Source organism: Aquarana catesbeiana, linkage group LG06 (assembly GCF_042186555.1).
Source record: "Aquarana catesbeiana isolate 2022-GZ linkage group LG06, ASM4218655v1, whole genome shotgun sequence".
NCBI lineage: Eukaryota > Metazoa > Chordata > Amphibia > Anura > Ranidae > Aquarana > Aquarana catesbeiana.
Window position 1 is genome coordinate 410,694,803 of NC_133329.1, and position 21,463 is coordinate 410,716,265.

The window sequence follows — 21,463 nt, forward strand, 5'->3', positions numbered from 1 at the left end:
CGCCGATCCCGCCAATTATCTGATCCCGCCAATGATCTGATCCCGCCATCAAGGTCCCCCGATCCCGCCAATCATTTGATCCCGCCATCATCTGATCCTGCCAATCATCTGATCCTGCCAATCATCTGATTCCGCCATCAAGGTCCTCCGATCACGCCAATGATCTGATCCCGCCATCAAGGTCCTCCGATCCCGCCAATCATTTGATCCCACCATCATCTCATCCTGCTAATCATCTGATCCCGTCAAGGTCCCCTGATCCCGCCAATCATCTGATCCCGTCATCATCAGATCTCGCCAATCCTCTGATCCCGCCAATCATCTGATCCCGCCATCAAGGTCTTCCGATCCCACCAATCATCTGATCCCGCCATCAAGGTCCCCCGATCCCGCCAATCATCTGATCCCGCCATCAAGGTCCTCCGATCCCACCAATCATCTGATCCCGCCATCAAGGTCCTCCGATCCTGCCAATCATCTGATCCCGCCATCAAGGTCCCCCGATCCCGCCAATCATCTGATCCCGCCAATCATCTGATCCCGCCATTAAGTTCCCCCCGATCCCGCCGATCATCTTATCCCGCCAATCATCTGATCCCACCATCAAGGTCCCCCGATCTCACCAATCATCTGATCCCGCCATCAAGGTCCCCCGATCCCGCCAATCATCTGATTCCGCCAATCATCTGATCCTGCCATCAAGGTCCCCCCCGCCAATCACCTGATCCCGCCAATCTTCTGATCCCGCCAATCATATGATCCCACCATCAAGGTCCTCCGATCCTGCCAATCATCTGATCCCGATATCAAGGTCCCCCGATCCCGTCAATCATTTGATCCCACCATCATCTGATCCCGCCAATAATCTGATCCCGCCATCATCTGATCCTGCCAATCATCTGATCCCACCATCAAGGTCCCCCGATCCCGCCAATCATTTGATCCCGCCATCATCTGATCTTGCCAATCATCTGATCCCGCCATCAAGGTCCTCCGATCCCGTCAATGATCTGATCCCGCCATCAAGGTCCCCCGATCCTGCCAATCATCTGATCCCACCATCAAGGTCCTCCGATCCCGTCAATGATCTGATCCCGATATCAAGGTCCCCCGATCCCGCCAATCATCTGATCCCGTCATCATCAGATCTCGCCAATCATCTGATCCCGCCATCAAGGTCCTCCGATCCCACCAATCATCTGATCCCGCCATCAAGGTCCTCCGATCCCACCAATCATCTGATCCCGCCATCAAGGTCCTCCGATCCTGCCAATCATCTGATCCCGCCATCAAGGTCCCCGATCCCGCCAATCATTTGATCCCGCCATCATCTGATCCTGCCAATCATCTGATCCTGCCAATCATCTGATCCCACCATCAAGGTCCCCTGATCCCGCCAATCATCTGATCCCGTCATCATCAGATCTTGCCAATCCTCTGATCCCGCCAATCATCTGATCCCGCCATCAAGGTCCTCCGATCCCACCAATCATCTGATCCCGCCATCAAGGTCCTCCGATCCCACCAATCATCTGATCCCGCCATCAAGGTCCTCCGATCCTGCCAATCATCTGATCCCGCCATCAAGGTCCCCGATCCCGCCAATCATTTGATCCCGCCATCATTTGATCCTGCCAATCATCTGATCCCGCCATCAAGGTCCTCCGATCCCGCCAATCATCTGATCCTGCCAATCATCTGATCCCGCCATCAAGGTCCCCGATCCCGCCAATCATTTGATCCCGCCATCATCTGATCCTGCCAATCATCTGATCCCGCCATCAAGGTCCTCCGATCCCGCCAATGATCTGATCCCACCAATCATCTGATCCCGCCATCATCAGATCTCGCCAATCCTCTGATCCCGCCAATCATCTGATCCTGCCATTAAGGTCCCCCGATCCCGCCAATCATCACATACGCTGCCAGAACCGGGGGCAAGGATCCAGAACTGTGCCCCCTCCCACCCATTGTTAATACATACCATTGAATGGATGTACCACCCTGCATCCATCCTTTGCCCACCCCTTGCTTCACTGCGCCCGGGGTAGCTGTCCCTCCTGCCCACACACACATTGGACACCTTGTAACGATTGATTTCTTTGGGCGGCAGTGTGGGAAATCGCAGCTCGGCGGACAAGCCCCACGCCTCGTTTGCACCAAGTCGGTATCTGTCCCCTGGCACCCGGTGCAGCAACATGTTGCAACCCCCCTGGGATGACAGGAGAATCCAGGCATGGCGGAGAGGATCGGTGTTTCCTCTGCGGTCTGGCGGAGGATTGGGGAATATCTGGCGCACATCTGATGTATTATCTTCCATAACACATGGGGGAGGCGGAGAGGGGGTCAGATCTGCCAGTGTATCAGCTCAGAGGAATGCAGCGGGGGTGGGGGAGTCACACCGCCTTCTCATTCCCGGCTATAAATAACATTATAGGGCAATGAAGTGAGAGCCGAGTGATGGGGGGGGGCTGATTGTACAACAATCCCAACACTCACACTCCAATTCCCAACTAAGGGCGTGTCTGATACTGCACAGTATACCAAGGGGATCAATATTGGATATTGATCAGATGGGATGTACAGGGCCTTGAAAAAGTATTCATACCCCTCAAAACTTATAACCGAAAACGTAAATGTATTTTATTGGGATTTTATGTGATAGACCAACACAAAGTGTCACATAATTGTGAAGTGGAAGGAAAATGATAAATGATACAAATAAATATGTAAAAAGTGTGGGGGAGGGGCATTTGTATTCAGCCCCCTTTACTCTGATACCCCTAACTAAGATCTAGTGGAACCAATTGCCTTCAGAAGTCACCTAATTAGTAAATAGAGTCCACCTGTGTGTAATGTAATCTCAGTATAAATACAGCTGTTCTGTGAAGCCCTCAGAGGTTTGTTAGAGAACCTTGGTGAACAAACAGCATCATGAAGGCCAAGGAACACACCAGACAGGTCAGGGATAAAGTTGTGGAGAAGTATAAAGCAGGGATAGGTTAAAAAAAATATCCCAAGCTTTGAACATCTCACGGAGCTCTGTTCAATCCATCATCGGAAAATGGAAAGAGTATGGCACAACTGCAAACCTACCAAGACATGGCCGTCCACCTAAACTGACCGGCCGGGCAAGGAGAGCATTCATCAGAGAAGAGCCAAGAGGTCCATGGTAATTATTGATCAGATGCGATGTATATATTGGATATTGATACGATGTGATGTATGTATTGTTTATTGATCAGAATTGATGTATATATTGGATATTGATCAGATGGGATGTATATACTGGATATTGATCAGAAGTGATGTATATATTGGATATTGATCAGATGGGGATGTATATATTGATCAGATGGGATGTATATATTGGATATTGATCAGAAGCGATGTATGTATTGGATATTGATCAGAAGTGATGTATATATTGGATATTGATCAGATGGGATGTATATATTGGATATTGGTCAGAAGTGATGTATATATTGGATATTGATCAGATGTAATGTATATACTGGATATTGATCAGAAGTGATGTATATATTGGATATTGATCAGTTGGGGATGTATATATTGATCAGATGGGATGTACATATTGGATATTGATCAGAAGCAATGTATGTATTGGATATTGATCAGAAGTGATGTATATATTGGATATTGATCAGATGGGATGTATATATTGGATATTGGTGAGAAGTGTTGTATATATTGGATATTGATCAGATGGGATGTATATATTGGATATTGGTCAGAAGTGTTGTATATATTGGATATTGATCAGAAGTGTTGTATATATTGGATATTGATCAGATGGGATGTATATATTGGATATTGATCAGATGGGATGTATATGGGTCCGGTAGGTCTGCGCTGTACATTGGTCGGGGGGGGGGGAATGTCGCTAAGACTAATGGTTTCCACGTTCCATACTGGTATGATGCAGCTGACCTGATTCTGGTGACATATGGAGCAGATTTTCTATCGCTGTGTTGCAAGGACGGGAAGTGAACAATCAGCCGCGCTGCTCTTCATATTACGAGGATTTTGTGCCACTCGTAGAGTTTCAGGCAAAATCATTCATTGTGTACAGATTGTATATCCCCCCTGGGTGGGGGAGGGGAGTGCTACTCCTCTAAAGTCAGTAAATCTGGACGAGAATATAAATCAGCCCCCAGAAATGTGAACCTCAAGACAATTCAAATCAAATTATTTGTTAATCTCCATCTAATTCCGCTATTTGTTTTCTGCAGTGCTAATTATAGTAACAAAGATTTTTCAAATGAAATGGCGATCAATTCCGCGTTTGTTATACCGATAAAAGGAAGAGGGGCTTCCGGGTAAAAGGGACCCCTCAGTGATTGGAGGGGGAGAGGTGAAATCTGGGGTGATACATCCAATCCTCTGGTAAGGAAGGGGAAAGGGGGAAAAAGGGGCAACGGGACTTTATATGAAACAAAACACTAGGATTGATTGAATCAATCAATATAGTTAGAATAATTTATTAAAGGCACGGAAAAGTGTAGTGCAATAGATAACATTAATAGTAGATCAATATGTAATTAGCAGAATTAATAGGCATGATAAATACATAGCACAATAAAATTCATAATATAGTAGCATTGTTACACATGATCGATAATGAACCGGCAGGACACTCAAAGTGTATAACAAATAGTAGCCAATATAAAATTGATTGATGATTCAAACAGATCAAACCCATAGTAGACACATGATAACTGTGGCATAGCATCCAATAGGAAGAGCTCGACGCATTTCGTGGATTGTTTCTGCTCATCAGGAGCAGCTATACTTTGGGGGGTACCTATGGTAAATAATAAATAATCAATGGCAATTGATTATATCAGTGATTAAGGCCGCCCGCAACACCGCCAAAGATACACCAACGTCACGCTAGTATGTGCAGTTAAGAGAGAGGGGGGGAACCAGGTCGGAAAATGCGACGGCGTGTATGCTCCATCGGACTTTTGTTGGCCGAATTCCAGCCAGCAAAAGATTGAGAGCAGGTTCTCAATTTTTCGGTCGGAAAAAGTTCCTATCCGAAAATGCGATCGTCTGCAGCAATTCCAACGCGCAAAATTCCTACGCATGCTTGGAAACAATTTGACGCGTGCTCGGAAGCATTGAACTTCATTTTCTCGGCTCGTCGTAGTGTTGTACGTCACCACGTTCTTGACGGTCGAAAGTTCAGCGAACTTTTGTGTGACCCGTGTGTATGCAAGGCAAGCTTGAGCGGAATCCCGTCGGAAAAGCCTGTGATATCTTTTTCCGACCAAAATCCCGATCGTGTGCACGCGGCATTATATCATGTACCTATGCTGGCTAGACTGGATGCATGACAACAGAATAACATGGGATAAGCAGAATAAACAAGTGTAATGCCGCGCACACACGATCGGGATTCCGCTCAAGTTTGCCTTGCATACACACGGTCACGCAAAAGTTAGCTGAACTTACGACCACCAAGAACGCCAAGAACGCGGTGACGTACAACACTACGACGAGCTGAGAAAATGAAGTTCAATGCTTCCGAGCATGCGTCGAATTGTTTCCGAGCATGCGTAGGAATTTTGCGCGTCGGAATTGCCACAGACGTGCCACAGACGATTGCATTTTCGGACAGGAAAGTTTTCCGACCGAAAAATTAAGAACATGCTCTCAATCTTTTACTGGCTGGAATTCAGCCAGCAAAAGTCCGATGGAGCGTACACACGGTCGCATTTTCAACTCTCATCGGTCATTTGTGGGCCGAAATGCCGATCGTGTGTACGCGGCATTAGTTTCCATCCCTAATAAGTTTTAAAGAGAAATATCGGTGGGACTTTATATGAGCCAAGACTATACAGTACACGGGTCTCCATCCCTAATGTCTGGTAAGGAAGGGGAAAGGGGAGAAAAAGGGGCAACGGGACTTTATATGAAACAAAACACTTAGGTAGATTGAAACCTTATTGGTCATGGGGCTGGGGGCTGGCATTCGCTGCGCGTCAGCGCCACACCCACATGCCACACGTTTTATGTCATTTGTGACGCCGCGCGTTGACGTGCTTGTTTTCCAACGGCTTGCCGCACGATGGAGGTCAGGCGCCTACATATGAGCGCTAGTCGCTGGGATGTGGTTGCTCACTCTCTCTCTCTCTCAACTGCACATACTAGCGTGGCGTTGGTGTATCTTTGAAGGCGTTGTGGGCGGCATTAAAGCCTTTTCTTTTCAATAACACCCCAATAACACAATTCTACTATTATTTGTTCCAGCAGTCTTTTGGGCTTCACCCCTAATACCCCAGCTCTGGAAGGGTGACCCCCCCCCCCCACTCACGTGTGGTTCCCACTTCACATTTTGGCCCGCCTGCCGATCATGGATGTCACCTCAGCTCCCGGGGGGGGGTTTCTTCACCTCCCAATGCCTCCAATTATTATTACTACCATTATGATCTATGTTTTTTTTAATCTGGACCCGTAGGTGAGAGTGTTAGGACCATAGTGTTTGTTCCCTCTCTTCCTTTTATAATCAATTACCATTGATTATTTATTATTTACCATAGGTACCCCCCAAAGTATAGCTGCTCCTGATGAGAGGAAACAATCCACGAAACGCGTCGAGCTCTTCCTATTGGATGCTATGCCACAGTTATCATGTGTCTACTATGGGTTTGATCTGTTTGAATCATCAATTTTTTATTGGCTACTATTTGTTATACACTTTGAGTGTCCTGCCGGTTCATTATCGATCATGTGTAACAATGTGTCAGGGCTGGGCTCAGCCCTTCCTTCTCTGAGCTGTCAGTTAAGTGCCAGCTCCCATCTCTCCACAGTGACTCAGCTGTTGTTGATTCTGCTCGTCAGTTCTACCTACTTAAAGCCGTCCAGCTCACTTGATCTCTGCCTAAGCCTTGGTCAACATCACAGAGACTTTCTCCTGTGTTCCTGTTGGAGACTTGCTTGGCTGACGTCCCTTCTGGCTCCTGATCCTGCTTGCTGTTCTACTACGTTGATCTCTTGCTCTCTGACATTGGCTTGGCTGACTACCTGATTCGGTTACTGAACTCTGGCTATGTTTTGACTACGTTTACTCTGTTTACCTCATTATTATTATTATTATTATTATTAATAAACAAGTGTGATTTAACTTTACTTCTGTCTCGGTCTGATTCATGGTTCCTGACACAATGCTACTATATTATGAATTTTATTGTGCTATGTATTTATCATGCCCATTAATTCTGCTAATTACATATTGATCTACTATTAATGTTATCTATTGCACTACACGTCGTTTCTGTGCCGTTAATAAATTATTCTAACGATATTGATCGATTCAATCGACCTAAGTGTTTTGTTTCATATAAAGTCCTGTTGCCCCTTTCCCCCTTCCTTACCAGACATTGGGGATGGAGACCTATGTACTATATAGTCTTGGTTCATATAAAGTCCCACTGATATTTTGCTTTTAAAACATCCAATCCTCTGACACGTCTGTCCTCAGCCGCTGAGAGCAAACCAATCGGCCGTAAGAAATCCTGAGAAGTCACATGACCAAAGAATCATCTATTGACAAGAAAAGAACCCCCCCCCCCGAGTGTTCCTGTGATCAGCAAACGATTAGAGAGCGATCAGATATCCAATGTGGATCAGAATACTCAGATGGCTTTATTTACACCAAAGCTTAAAGAGGACCTGTCATCTGATATATGTTTTCATGCTGAGTAAGGTCAGATCAACCCTTCCAGGTATTTATTACCTCTTACAGAGATCACAGGACTCCCCCGGACAACGCCTTCATCTGTTTTTCTCCCCAGAAGGACGGTGCCATCTTTTTCATCATCTGCGGCATCATCTGGAGCACCATCTATTTCCTGGCTCAGAGGTGTCACTATTTTGGTGCCCTTGCAGGTCTTGGCTGTGTTCACAAATGTCTGACACAGATCAGCCCCCTGCTGCAACCTCTCACCTTGTAGACTTGCTGCAAAGTTACAATGTACAGTTTGATCACTGGGGGGAGGGGAGACTGAGGAAATGCTTCCTCCTCCTTCTACAAAGTTACAATGTACAGTCTGATCACTGGGGGAGGGGAGACCAAGGAAATTACTCCTCCTCCTTCTACAAAGTTACAATGTACAGTCTGATCACTGGGGGAGGGGAGACTGAGGAAATGCTTCCTCCTCCTTCTATAAAGTTACAATGTACAGTCTGATCACTGGGGGAGAGGAGACTGAGGAAATGACTCCTCCTCCTTCTACAAAGTTACAATGTACAGTCTGATCACTGGGGGAGAGGAGACTGAGGAAATGCTTGTCTCGTTTTCCTCCACTTCCTTTCTGTAGACTCAACAGGAAGTGAGAGGATACTTTTAAAAGTGACAGGAAATCCTACAGAAACAGGTGTCCCCATTAGAAGATTTCCTCACTGTTCCTGTTCTCCTCCTTATGCTCCCCTCCTGAGACAATTCCCCTCCCCCCTCTACTATATCACCGCTTCCAGCACAAATCCACCCTCCTAGCACAAGTCCTCTTCCCCCATCCCCCTCCCAACACAAATCCTCTAAATCACTACTCCTAACTACCCCCCCCCCCCCCGAATTTTCCCCACAACAAATCTTACCCCCTGCTGCCCACCTCCTCCCCCTCACAAATCCCTTTAAATTACAACTTCACTCCTAGAACAATTCCCAACATAAATCCCCCTAAATCACCACTCCTCCCCCCTCCCCCTCAATGTACCCACCTAGAACAATTCCAAACACAATTTCCCCCATCTCCTCGCAGAGCGCCCCCCCAACACAAATCCCTCTAAATCACCACTCCTATCAACCCCCCCCCCCCCATTTCCCCTCCTAGAACAATTCTTACCCCCTTCCACCTCCCAAATTCCCCCCCGTTCCCAACACAAATCCCCTCCCCCCATCTCCTCGCAGTAAACAATAAACAAAAAAAGAGCGACAATATATTTATATATTTTATTGTAAAACATCCAATAAAAAATGAAAAAAATCAAATTTCTTCATAAATTTAGGCCAATGTGTATTTTGCTACATGTTTTTGGTAATATTGATTGGTTTGCACGTTATCGCGTCTACGAACTATGGATATATACTGGAATTTTTTTTATACTAGTATTCAGTGGTGGCAGCTTTTGCAGGGCGCCGCCCCCCTAATTCATGCTCCCGCCCCTAATCTACATGCAGGGCGCCGGGGTGCCGCCCCCCTAATCCATGCTCCCACCCCTAATCTACATGCAGGGCATCGCCCCCTAATCCATGCTCCCGCCCCTAATTTACATTCAGGGCACCGCCCCCCTAACCCATGCTCCCGCCCCTAATCTATATGCAGTGTGCCGCCCCCCTAATCCATTCTCCCACCCCTAATCTACATGCAGTGTGCCGCCCCCCTAATTCATGCTCCCACCCCTAATCTACATGCAGGGCGCCGGGTGCTGCTCCCCTAATCCTTGCTCCCGCCCCTAATTTACATGCAGGGCGCCGCCCCCCTAATCCATGCTCCCGCCCCTAATCTACATGCCGGGCGCATTGGATTCCAATATTTTGTTTTATTTTTTTAAGCACATGATTAGAGCCTGAGGCTCTAATTGGCTTCAAAAAGGGTGGGCTCGGGAAGCAGAGCACTGCGACCTTAGCCCATCCACTTGTGTGACAATAGCGAATTAATATTCACTAATGTCTTTCTGTTTCTCCTCTCGGCCAATGGGGATGCGTGTCATGAGACCCTGATTGGCCGGGAGTCCTAAGGCCTGATTCACACCTATGGCATTTTTTGTGCTTTTTGCATTTTGCAGATTTACACTACAGAACGTGTTCCATAGGAAACCATGTTATATGGACTGTAGTGCAGATCTGCAAAATGCAAAAAGCACTAAAAATGCCATAGGTGTGAATCCAGCCTAATACCCGATTAGCCGGGAGGTTAAGTGATCACTGGAACTCAAGAGGAGACGCACGGGGGGGGGGGGAGCTACGGAAGCCGCAAACCTGGATGGGGCAAGTGTGGGGCTGGCGGGGGAGCGATGCGGAGGGGGAGTGGGAAGGAAGTGGCAAGCAAGCAAGTGTCGGGGGGCAGGGGGTCTTTGGTTGGCTGGCTGGGGGGGCACCCCCCTCAAAGAAAACTGAGCACCAGCCGCCACTGCTAGTGTTGGCGGCGATCAGCGACTTATAGCGGAACTACGATATTGAGGCGGACAATCAGGCACTAACTGACACTTTTGACACTTTGTGGGAACCAGTGACACTAATACGGTGATCAGCAGACATGTGCACTGCTGAAAAATGTGTTTTAGTTTTTTTCGTTTAATTTGTTTTTGTTTGTTTTTTCGCTTTTCAGGTCATTCGTTATGATCGCAATTCGTAAATTAGAAAATTTGTAACTTCATAAATTCGAAAATCCTAAAATAAGAAAGAAAATCTGAAAATTCGAATGAGTAACTAACAAATAATAACTAACTATTAAATTATAGGTATTGGAATTTTCTTTCAAATTTGGCTGTTAGTGAACGTAACAAATACAAATTTATCCGAAATAACGAATTCTGTATCTAACCAAATGGACCGGAACAAATTAATAAATAATAATAATTAAAAAAAAGGTTTTTATTATTATTATTGTTATTTATTATTATTAATTCCTTACGTTCCATTCATTTAGATGCGACATTCGTTATTTCGGATAATTCGTAACTTCGGATAAATTCATATTCGTTACGTTCACTAACAGCCAAATTTGAAAGGAAATTACAATATCTATAATTTATTCGTTAGTAATATTTAAAGCGGAGTTTCAGGCTTTTTTTTTTGTTTATTGAAAGTCAGCAGCTACAAAAAGTGTATCTTCTGACTTTTAATAATCAGACACTCGCCGGTCCCACGGTCCAGCGATACGGCCGCACGGAGCCTTGCTCCTCTCCCCCTCCTCTCTTTGGCACCTCCAATGAAACTGTGGGCACTCGGCTGTGGCAGCTTTGCGGGTTCACGGCCGGGAGCGCACTGCGCACTGCGCGAGTCGCTCTGCGCTCTCCTAGTGGACAGGCAACTTTCTGGGACCTGTGACATATCCCAGAAGATTGCAGAGAAGGAGGGTACGCCTAGGGAGAGGGGAGGAGTCACTTAGATGGCCCAAAGTCGGAAGCAGGAAGCGGGACAGGAAGTTCCGCTCAAAGCTAGACACCCACTCCCCCCCCCCCAAAAAACAAAACAAAATTACATGCCAAATGTGGAATGTAAGCGGGCGAGGAGTGAAGTGGAAGTTTAAGTTCCTGCGTGCGCCCCCTACCTGTAAGTGCAGAATCACGTATAGATACGTGATTCTGCACAGCACAGCCGTCCTGTATCAAAGAGGGCTCATGTGCACAGGACGTTTTTGCAGCTGCTTTTAGGGGCGTCTGGTGTTTTTTGTTTTTTTTTACTGCACCTGAACTCTCCTCCATGTTAGCCTTTGTGTCCATATACACATCTCAGAGGCGTTTGGAGGCATAAGCGTTTAGGGGCAGTAAAAAAAAAAAAAGACTGCGTGTGCATCCTGGGGGCAAAGGTTGTTTGGCTATAAAGACGTGAAACACCCAAAAAATACTGTTAAACGCGGTTTAACGCTGTAACAAGCTTTTAGTCACAGCTTAACGCGACTAAACGTGTAACAAGCTCTTAGTCGCGTTTAGCCGCGTTTGGCATTTTTTGGCGTTTTTACATTCTAGGGAGTGCTTTTTATTGTAAAAATGCTTAAAAACGCTCACAAACACGGAAAGACGCTCATAAACGCTATTCAAAAACGTGGCTAAAAGCATATTTTTTAACGCTGCTTTTTTCCCTGACAGTAGCACAAGCGTTTTTTTTTTTTTTCCTAACGTCCTGTCTATTACTATCACAAGGGGATGTTTACATTCTTTCTGACAGCAATAAAAGTGATCAGAATTTTTTTTTTTCAAAGGGACAGTGTACAAATAAAAAGAATAAAATTAAATAAATATGAAGAAAAAAAAAATGAAAGTGCCCTATCCCTCCGTGCTCGCGCACAGGAGCGAACGCATACGTAAGTCACGGCCGCAAATGTAAACAGTGTTCAAACCACACATATGAGGTATCGCCACGATCATTAGAGCGAGAGCAATAATTCTAGCACCAGATCTTCTCTGTAACTTTAAACTGGTAACCTGTAAAAAAATTTAAAAGCGTCACCTATGGAGATTTTTAACCACTTAAGGACCGAACCTCTTTTTGAGATCTGTTGTTTACAAGTTATAATCAGGTTTTTTTTGCTAGAAAATTACTTAGAACCAACAAACATATATATTTTTTTCTTTTTTAAGACAACCTAGAGAATAAAATGGCGGTCCTTTCAATACTTTATGTCACACTGTATTTGCGTAGCGGTCTTAGAAGCGCAATTTTTGGGGAAAAAATACTTTTTTGAATAAAACAGTAAAGTTAGCCCAATTTTTTAAAATATTGTGAAAGATAATGTTACACCGAGTAAACTGATACCCAACATGACATCCTTCAAAACTGCACCCGCTCGTGGAATGGCGACAAACTTTGGCACTTATAAATCTCCATAGGGGACATTTAAAAATGTCTACAGGTTACCAGTTTTGAGTTACAGAGGAGGTCTAGGGCTAGAATTATTGCTCTCGCTCTAACGATCGCGGCGATACCTCACATGTGTGGTTTGAACACCATTTTCATATGCGGGCGCGACTTACGAATGCGTTCGCTTCTGCGCGCGAGCTCGGCGGAACGCTTACATGCTTTTTTTTTCTTATTTATTTTACTTTTTACTTTTTATTGTTACACTGTCCTTTAAAAAAAAAAAATTCGGGCAACTTTTATTCCTATTACAAGGATTGTAAACATCCCTTGTAAAAGAAAAAAAAAGCATGACAGGTCCTCTTTAATATGAGATCTGGGGGGTCAAAAAGACGTCACATCTCATATTTACACTAAAATGCAATAAAAAAATAAATAAATGTGCTTTAACCAAAAAAAAAATAAAAAATTCCCCTTTAAGACCATTGGGTGAAAGTGACATTTGACGTGGCTTCCGTCATCCAATGTTATGGAGCCCAGTGGGGGGGCCATCGTTCTGGTTCCATGCTACTGAGGGGAGAGGATCGGATCGTCTCTGCCGCCATCACCGGCTCCAGTAAGCAGCGGAGACGACCGGACCGCGGCGGGAGAGAGGGGAACCTCTCCCGCCGCTGATAAAAGTGATCTCCCGGCGAATCCGCCGCAGAGACCACTTTTATCTTAAATAGGACAGTCCGCCGTTGCAGAAATTACCGGGGTTATCTGCTGCCATAACCCCGATATTCTACGTCAAAGTACCGACGTACAGCTACGGCGTTTTGCGGTAAGCGGTTAAGTGCCGTCGTTTGTCGCTATTCCGCGAGCGTGCGCCGTTTTAAAGCGTGACATGTTAGGTATCTATTTACTCGTCGTAACATCATCTTTCACATTATACAATAAAAAAAAAAAAATGGGCATACTTTACTGTTTTGTATTTTTTTTTTAATTCACGAAAGTGTATTTTTTTGCGTTTAAAAGACCGCTGTGCAAATACTGCATGACATAAAATTTTGCAACGACCGCCATTTTATTCTCTAGGGTCAATATATGTATAAAATGTTTGGGGGTTCTAAGTAATTTTCTAGCAAAAAAAAAAAAAAAAATGGATTTTAACTTTAAGCAACAAGTGTCAGAAAAAGGCACTGAAGGGGGTTAAAATGACTTTTTTTTTGGAGGAATATTTTTAAATTTCGGATTTCTGCTAAAATAAAATACGTGGGAAAGGCGTCGGCCTCACATATGTTTCGGTAATAAGAATTCACTCACGTGCCATTTTGTTGTTTTGTTTGTATTTTGCTGCATAAAATCCATGCGACAAAAAATTTGTTCTCACAATAAAAGAATTTGTCTGTTTTTTTTTTTTTCTTTCATCCAGCTGGAAGCCATTTGTACGAATGATCCGCAATGTGAAATGATGATACTTCGCCAGAGATACAATGTAACTCATTTCTTCCCCCCAGGCAGTGACCTTCCTACATCTCTGTATATCAAGTTCCACAAACACAGCCGGGACAGTTCTATAGTCACAAGAGGAACCTCAGAGCCGCTGCACCCAGTCCGCCCGCCGGTCAGAGGGCGATCGAAGCCAACGATCGGGAACTGAGAGTCTAATGATGGAAATCCTATCCGGGCCGGGACTCTATATGATCCTGATTTCTATGAAGGATCCCCCTGTGATCTGTAAATCTGCTGTATGTGTTTTATAAATCGATGGAGCCAATCATTCAGCTCTATTGATCGTTTTGCCGTAACGCGGTCTGGTTGGGGTGGGCTGACCTCTGGCTCTACGCTGTATTGAAGTAGTTGCGGACATACAATTGGGGGGGGGGGGGGGTATTTACTAAAATTGGAAAGTGCAAAATCTGGGGAAGCTCTGCATATAAACCAATCAGCTTCCAGGTTTTATTCATTTAAACTTTCATTGAACAAGCTGAAGTTTGAAGTTGATTGGCTACCGTCAGTGCTGGGGCAAGGTCACCTAGAGCCCAGAGCAAAGATGCCAAATTGTGCCCCCCAAGATGTGTGAGCATTGTGTGTCAGAAAAAATCCCCCCCCCCCCCCCCCAAAAAAAAACATTGAGCACTAATCTGCATATGTGTCCAGCAGAAATCCCCCCCCCCCAAAAAAAAATACCCCCTCCTAGCTCATTGGCTTCCGGCAGTGCTGGGGCAAGGTCATCTAGAGCCCAGGGCAAACATGCCAAATTGTGCCCCCCCCTCCCCAAGATGTGTCAGCAAAAATCCCCCCCCCCCCCCAAAAAAAAAATTAATTAAAAAAATTGAGCACTAATCTGCATGCTTACCCCCTAAACATAGATTTCCCCTCTTCCCAGTACATATCTGCCCCGCCAGCACAAATTTTTGCCCCCCCCCCCCCCCCAGCTAAAATCCTCTCTCTCCACCCATATATCTCCAGCACAGATCCCCCCTCCCAAAAAAAAAATAAAAAGTCCCCCTCCTAGCTGATTGGCTACTGTCAGTGCTGGGACAAGGTCATCTAGAGCCCAGGGCAAACATGCCAAACTGTGTCCCCCCCCCCCCCCCCAAGATGTATGAGCACTTCATGTCAGCAAAAATTCCCCCCTCCCCCCAAGAAAAAATGGAGCACTAATCTGCATGCTTACCCCCTAAACATAGAGTTCCCCTTTTGCCAGTACATATCTGCCCCCCTGCAGAAATTCCCCCTCCCAGCACAAATCCCCCCCCCCCAAAAAAAAAAAACATTTCCCCCTCCTAGCACAAAATCTTTACCCCTCACATTTTCCCATTAAACGCGAATCCTCCCCCCACCCCACTCCAAATTCTCCCCCTTCCAAACCAAATTCCCTTCCCCCAATCCCCCATCCTAGAACAAATCCCCCCCCCCCCCACAAATTTCCCCTCCTAGCACAAAAAAAATTATTCCCCCTCTACCATTATACTTTTATCGTACAAACCCCCCAAAATCCCCCTCCTAGCACAAATCCTCTTCCCCTCATTCCCTCTCCCAACATAAATCACCACTCCTAGCACACCTCCACAAATTTGCTCTCCTTCATGTGACCAATCATCTCTTCCTTCCGATAGTGGGGGGTGGGGTTACAGGACACTGTGCAGATACACTGGCTGCCTGTATTCCAGAGTCTGTTCAGGATGAGGCTGTGTTTGAGCAGGGGGCGTGTCCAAGAGGCGGGCTGTGATTGGGAAGGGGGAGGGGTGTGTGCCAGAGGCAGGCCGTGATTGGGAGGGGGTGTGTGCCAAGAGGCAGGCTGTGATTGGGAAGGGGGAGGGGTGTGTGCCAAGAGGAAGGCTGTGATTGGGAGGGGTGTGTGCCAAGAGGCAGGCCGTGATTGGGAGGGGGTGTGTGCCAAGAGGCAGGCTGTGATTGGGAGGGGGGGTGTGCCAAGAGGAAGGCTGTGATTGGGAGGGGGTGTGTCAGGGGCAGGCTGTGATTGGGAGGGGGTGTGTGCCAGAGGCAGGCCGTGATTGGGAGGGGGTGTGTGCCAAGAGGCAGGCTGTGATTGGTAGAGGGTGTGTGCCAGTGGCAGGCTGTGATTGTGAGGGGGTGTGTGCTAGAGGAAGGCTGTGATTGGGCAGAGGTGTGTGCCAATGGCAGGCTGTGATCAGGAGGGGTGAGTTCCCGTGGCAAACTGTGGATGGGCAGGGGTGTGTGCCAGTGGCAGGTTGTGATTGGGAGAGGTATGTGCCAGTGGCAGGCTGTGATTGGTCAAGAGCGAGTGCCAAAGGCAAGATGTGATTGGTCAGGGGGCGTGGTGGCTGAACAGACTCCCCAATCCAGGCATGCTGTGTGTCTGCACAGTGTCCTGTACCTCGGAGTGGCCAGCCAAAGGATGAAAATTGACTATGCCAACACAGATCAGCTTCTGTACTTTTTGTGGTCAGTTTAGAACAAGGAATAAACGTGACTGACAGGATCAACCAGGAACTTCCGATGGAAGAAGTACATGGAAATGATTTATAAAATACACAGATGTGACCAAACACAGAAAAAAAATATTTAGGGTAACATAAGTATATATCTAGGCTCAAAATTCAATACTATCAAAGGAACATACAGACTCCATGCAGGCAGTTCTATAGTAGAAATTGCACCTAGGGCCCCAGCGCTACAAAAACACAATGCTAACCACCACATGCCTATGACATCATTCATGACCTTTATCCGAAACAAAAAATAAAGTTTTGGCTATATATATATATATATTTATTTGTTTTTCAGATGGCCGAGCAATGAGTATAGGGGTTTCTCTGGGCTGCTATTTGAAACCACAGGGCCCCATATAGCCAACATGACAGCCCCCCAAATAAACACAGTTTACTATGCTTCAGTTATAAATGAACACAGTGAGTGATCAGTACCAGTCAGGAATTGTGTTCCTTCAGGAAAGGAAGACGCTGGTGAATATGACATATTTACCGGACCCTTCCCCCTATTGTGTGCTTGCTGCTGCTGGCAGCAGGAAGGAGAGGAGGAAAGCCAGCAGTACTGCTGGGGGGGGGGGGGTAGCAGGGGGAAGGATATGGTGCACAGGGAGGGTGATTGGTGTGGAGAGGGGGGCAATTACTAGAACTGATCCCTTGTATGTCTCTCTCTGCAGCACCTGAAAGCCAGCGGGAGGGAGAGGAGGAGAAGCCGGCTTTCAGCTGCTGAAGAGAGAGCCATACAAGAGATCAGTTCCAGTAACTGCCCCTGATCACCTTCCCTGTGCACCATACATTCCCCCCTGCTGCCCAGACCCCCCCCCCCCCTTTTTGACCACACCCCTCCACCCCAGCAGTGCTGCCAGCTTCCCTCCTCTCCTCCCTGCCAGAAGCTCCAAGCACCCCACACTGTTCATGCTCCCTGCCAACATCTTCACCCTGTTTCCTGGGCCCCCTGCTGGTCCGGGTCCTGTACAGGAGGACCAGTGGTACCACTTCATCTACAGCCCTGGGGTTTCCTCAGCAACAGGAGTACTCAGGGCCGGGACAAAGGGAGGGCAGGAGGGTCAGTTGCCATGGGCACTGTGGTTTCAGGTGAGGTGGGAGGGCGCCGTAAGGAGATTGGGGGGGAGGGGATTTGTGTTGGAAGGGGGAAATTGGGAAGCAGCATGCGGTAAGAATTGCTCTAGGAGGAGGAATTTGGGGGTGTTTGGTAGGAGTGCCTATTTAGGGGGATCTGTTTTGGGAGGGGGGATGGGGGGGGCACTTGTGCTAGAAGGGGGGATTGGGGGTTTTGCGCTAGAAGAGGTGATATGGTGGGAGGGAGGGGGGAATTGTGTTAGGAGGGGATTTTTTTTGGGGGGCGGGGGGATTTGAGCTAATAGGGATGATGGGGGGGGGGGATTTCTGCTACAAGGGGAAATTTGGGGATTGGGGAGGGATTTGTGTGTTGGGGGGGGGGCATTTGGAGTGAGGGGAGAGGATGTGTACTTGGAGGGGAAATTTTAGTGGTAGAGGATTTATGCTAGGGGGGTGATTTTTTTTTTGGGGGGGGGGCATTTGTGCTGGGGGATTTGAGGTATGGGGGGGAAAGATTTGTTCTGGGAGGGGGGATTTCATCAGGGGGATAAATTTGTACTAGGAGGAGGGGGAATTTATGCTTAGAGGGTAATCATGCATATTTGTGCTCAGTTTTTTTGGGAGGAGGAGGATTTTGCATCTTGGGGGGGGGGGGTGCACTTTGGTATGTTTACCCTGGGCCCTAGATGACCTTGTCCCGGCACTGGGAGTACTTCTTCTCCACTAGTAAGTCAGTAATGGAAAGACATTTCTAGGGACCAAACTTTAACGATTTGGCCGACCCCTGGAATTTATCAAGAAATCAGCTTGGCTTTGCATAAAAAGTAGAATATGAGCGTACCTGTTTGGTCAGGAAGTCGTCATTTTCGTTGACCTTCAGGGAGATGGCAAGATGAGTGACGGCGAGGATAATCCCACTTATGACCGCCGCCCTCATCCGCACCGGAAGCAAGGTGTAAATGGTGTAGATGAAGAACACGGTCCACCAAATTCCATCGGAGGCGCTTCGCGGTCTGACCAGGAAGACGCTGACCAACTGCACCATGAAGATGATGGCGATGACAGCGTAACAAGCGATCCACATGTAGTCCTGGTGGAAAAAGTTCCGGGTACACACGATGATAGTCACGCTGAGGATCACCATGGCCACCAATAGGACTACGACATAAGGCACCTGGAGCTTTCCATGGAGGCAATTGAACAAGAGCATGACCAGAAACAGCAAGACCAGGACGAACATGAGCATGGTCAGGCTGCTCTGGTTGAGTCTGAAGAAGTATCGCTGGTAGAGCCTCTCAAGTTTGTTCGAATGGAATTTTTTGGAGCTAAATATCTGGAGGACGCCATTGCAGCAGATCCCCAGCGAGAAATGAAATTCTGACCCGTCTTCGACTCCCTCGGCTTTGCCCTTGCCGGACTTTTCGTCCAAGCCAAGCTCTACGGATTTAGGCCTCACTTCTCCGTCGGCGGGTTTCTGGATGGGTTTGTTGTTGTTCCGGCTCTCCTCTCCATGTTCCAGCCATGCAGGTTTGGACCGGAAGCTCACCCTATGGTCTAGCGGAGAGTTTTTCTCCGTCTGGGCTTCGTAGTCATCCTCGCTCCTCCATAAACTCATCATCCGCGAGGTCTTCTTTCTCGAGGACCGGCTTGAGTAACCGTATCCATTGACCCTGGTCTCCGCTTCCCCCCAAGCCGACCTGTGCTCAGTGCCCGATCGCAAGACAGGAGCCCCAAATCCTGGTGGGCTCACGCTGTTTGACCTAGACATGTCCCCTCGCTACAAAATGTCTTGTAGTCCCCTCACACCAGGAATGCACCTTACATAATGAGCAACGTGCACACCAATCCGTAATTCGTATCCCAAGTCCCACCAGCTGAAATAATAAGCACCATGTACTCCTGTAACCTTCCCGCAATCCAGGTTTATATTTTCAATCCCAAATAAATCGAAAACCGCTCCAGGAGCTTCATGTTCGGCTGACCGTCTATAAAACTAGGCAGCTTTATTGTTCTGCCATTGCCATGTTTTATATAAAAATAGAAGAGTGAAAAAATGTTCATCCAGAATTCAAAAAATACCAGCGATTTTTTTCAACTTAATCCCAGTGCAGAATTATAAACACGGCTCAATCTGTTATCAGCCTTCTGGAGAGAATAAATCCCATAATAGCCAGAATTAAATGGATAAAAAGAAGAAGGTTTGGTGTGCAGACACGAAAGGAATTAAGGCAGAATTGTCCTCAAATCTCCGATCGGTGGGCATTGGCTTGGCCAGGTTGGTCACACCTGAGCAGTTGACCAGCTGTTGATTCCGGAGATACACCGCTCAGTCATTCTGAAGGTAGATATTGCATATTCCAAATGTTTTTCTCTTTTTTTTTGTGGAATTAACTCTCAATGGGTGGGCTCAGTGTGGATCGCAGCTATACGGCAGAGGCTGGTCTCCATCACACAGAGCATGTCGACGTTTGGAGGATCTCACTGTGTCCATCACTGGAATAGTGACCGTCCTGTTTACATCGACTCCACGTTGTCTCTGTTTGGCATTAGCCAATGCCTCGTTGTGGAAGGGATGAGAATGGCAGTCAACTGAAGGAATAAAATGGTTAAAAGGTACATAAGCGAAACTGTGCCCAGGATGCAACGTAACGACATGTGTATGGGGATCTTCTGTGACACCACGGGGTCATTTTCCAAGTACAGGGCCAGATTCAGGGGCAGCATTATGACTGGCGAGGCTGGAAGATGCAAAATCCCTGGTCCCTTCCTCCAGCACACTCACCATCATCATCAGACAGACACGGGCAATCCTTATTGTTTACCTCCAGAGCGTTGGGACCACGCAATGATCCTCCATCCTTTCCAATCTAGATCCCCAGATCCAACGATGGTTATAGGACCCGCTCACCAGAGCCAGCAGACGTTCCAGATCCTACAAAGCCAGATATAAATCCAGAACAACTCTCAGATCCGAATGGCCCTAGATCCAACACCGGCTTCCAGATCCCAATGTACAGAGAATGGCTCTAGATCCAACACCGGCTCCCAGATCCCAATGTACAGAGAATGGCCTTAGATCCAAACCCGGCTCCCAGATCCCAATGTACAGAGAATGGCCCTAGATCCGACACCGGGTCTCCTAGATCCCAATGTGCAGAAAATGGCCCTAGATCCGACACCGGCTCCCAGATCCCAATGTACAGAAAATGCCCTCAGATCCAACACCGGCTCCCAGATCCCAATGTACAGAGAATGCCCTCAGATCCAACTCCGGCTCCCAGATCCCAATGTACAGAGAATGCCCTCAGATCCAACACCGGCTCCCAGATCCCAATGTGTACAGACTGCTCCTAGATCCAGCACGGGCTTTCAGATCCCAATTTGCACAGACTGCCCTCAGATCCAACACAGTTTCCCAGATCCCGGTGTGTACAGAATGCTCCCAGATCCAGCAGATCCTCAGCCCAGGCTCGGCGTTGGTGCAGCTTCCTCCGGCAGGTATTGCAGGTCACAGGACTGGAGAGCCAGGACACTCCATCCTGCTGCTACCTCTATACTAGTCTTTGTATTCTCATTCAGCACACAGTGAACCCTCTGATCCCGCCTCCCCCTGCACAGGATTGGCTGAGCGGGACTGTCAGGGTTTTCCCACGGGATGTTACTGGCCGGAGAAGTGTTTGATGCCTGGGGTATGGTAGAGAAGGGAGGAGAGAGACTCTAATCACAGGAGAGACATAGATACAATGTAACACTACACAGGGAGACCCACAGGACTGCAATACACAGAAGGATACAATATAACACTGATATAATACACAGAGGGATACAATATAACACTGATATAATACACAGAGGGATACAATATAACACTGATATA

At 47.1% G+C, this 21,463-nt stretch overlaps 1 protein-coding gene across 1 annotated transcript in view; it reads right to left on the reverse strand.

Moving 5' to 3' along the window:
• The window catches only part of ADCY5 (adenylate cyclase 5), a gene marked incomplete in the record, with an annotated part of 247,690 nt that extends 226,508 nt beyond the window's left edge, over positions 1 to 21,182 (reverse strand). Inside the window, 1 exon segment of the mRNA XM_073634485.1 lies at positions 18,428 to 21,182. Within this exon segment, the coding sequence (XP_073490586.1) occupies positions 18,428 to 19,354 (927 nt within the window).
• Between the last annotated feature and the right edge of the window lie 281 nt (positions 21,183 to 21,463).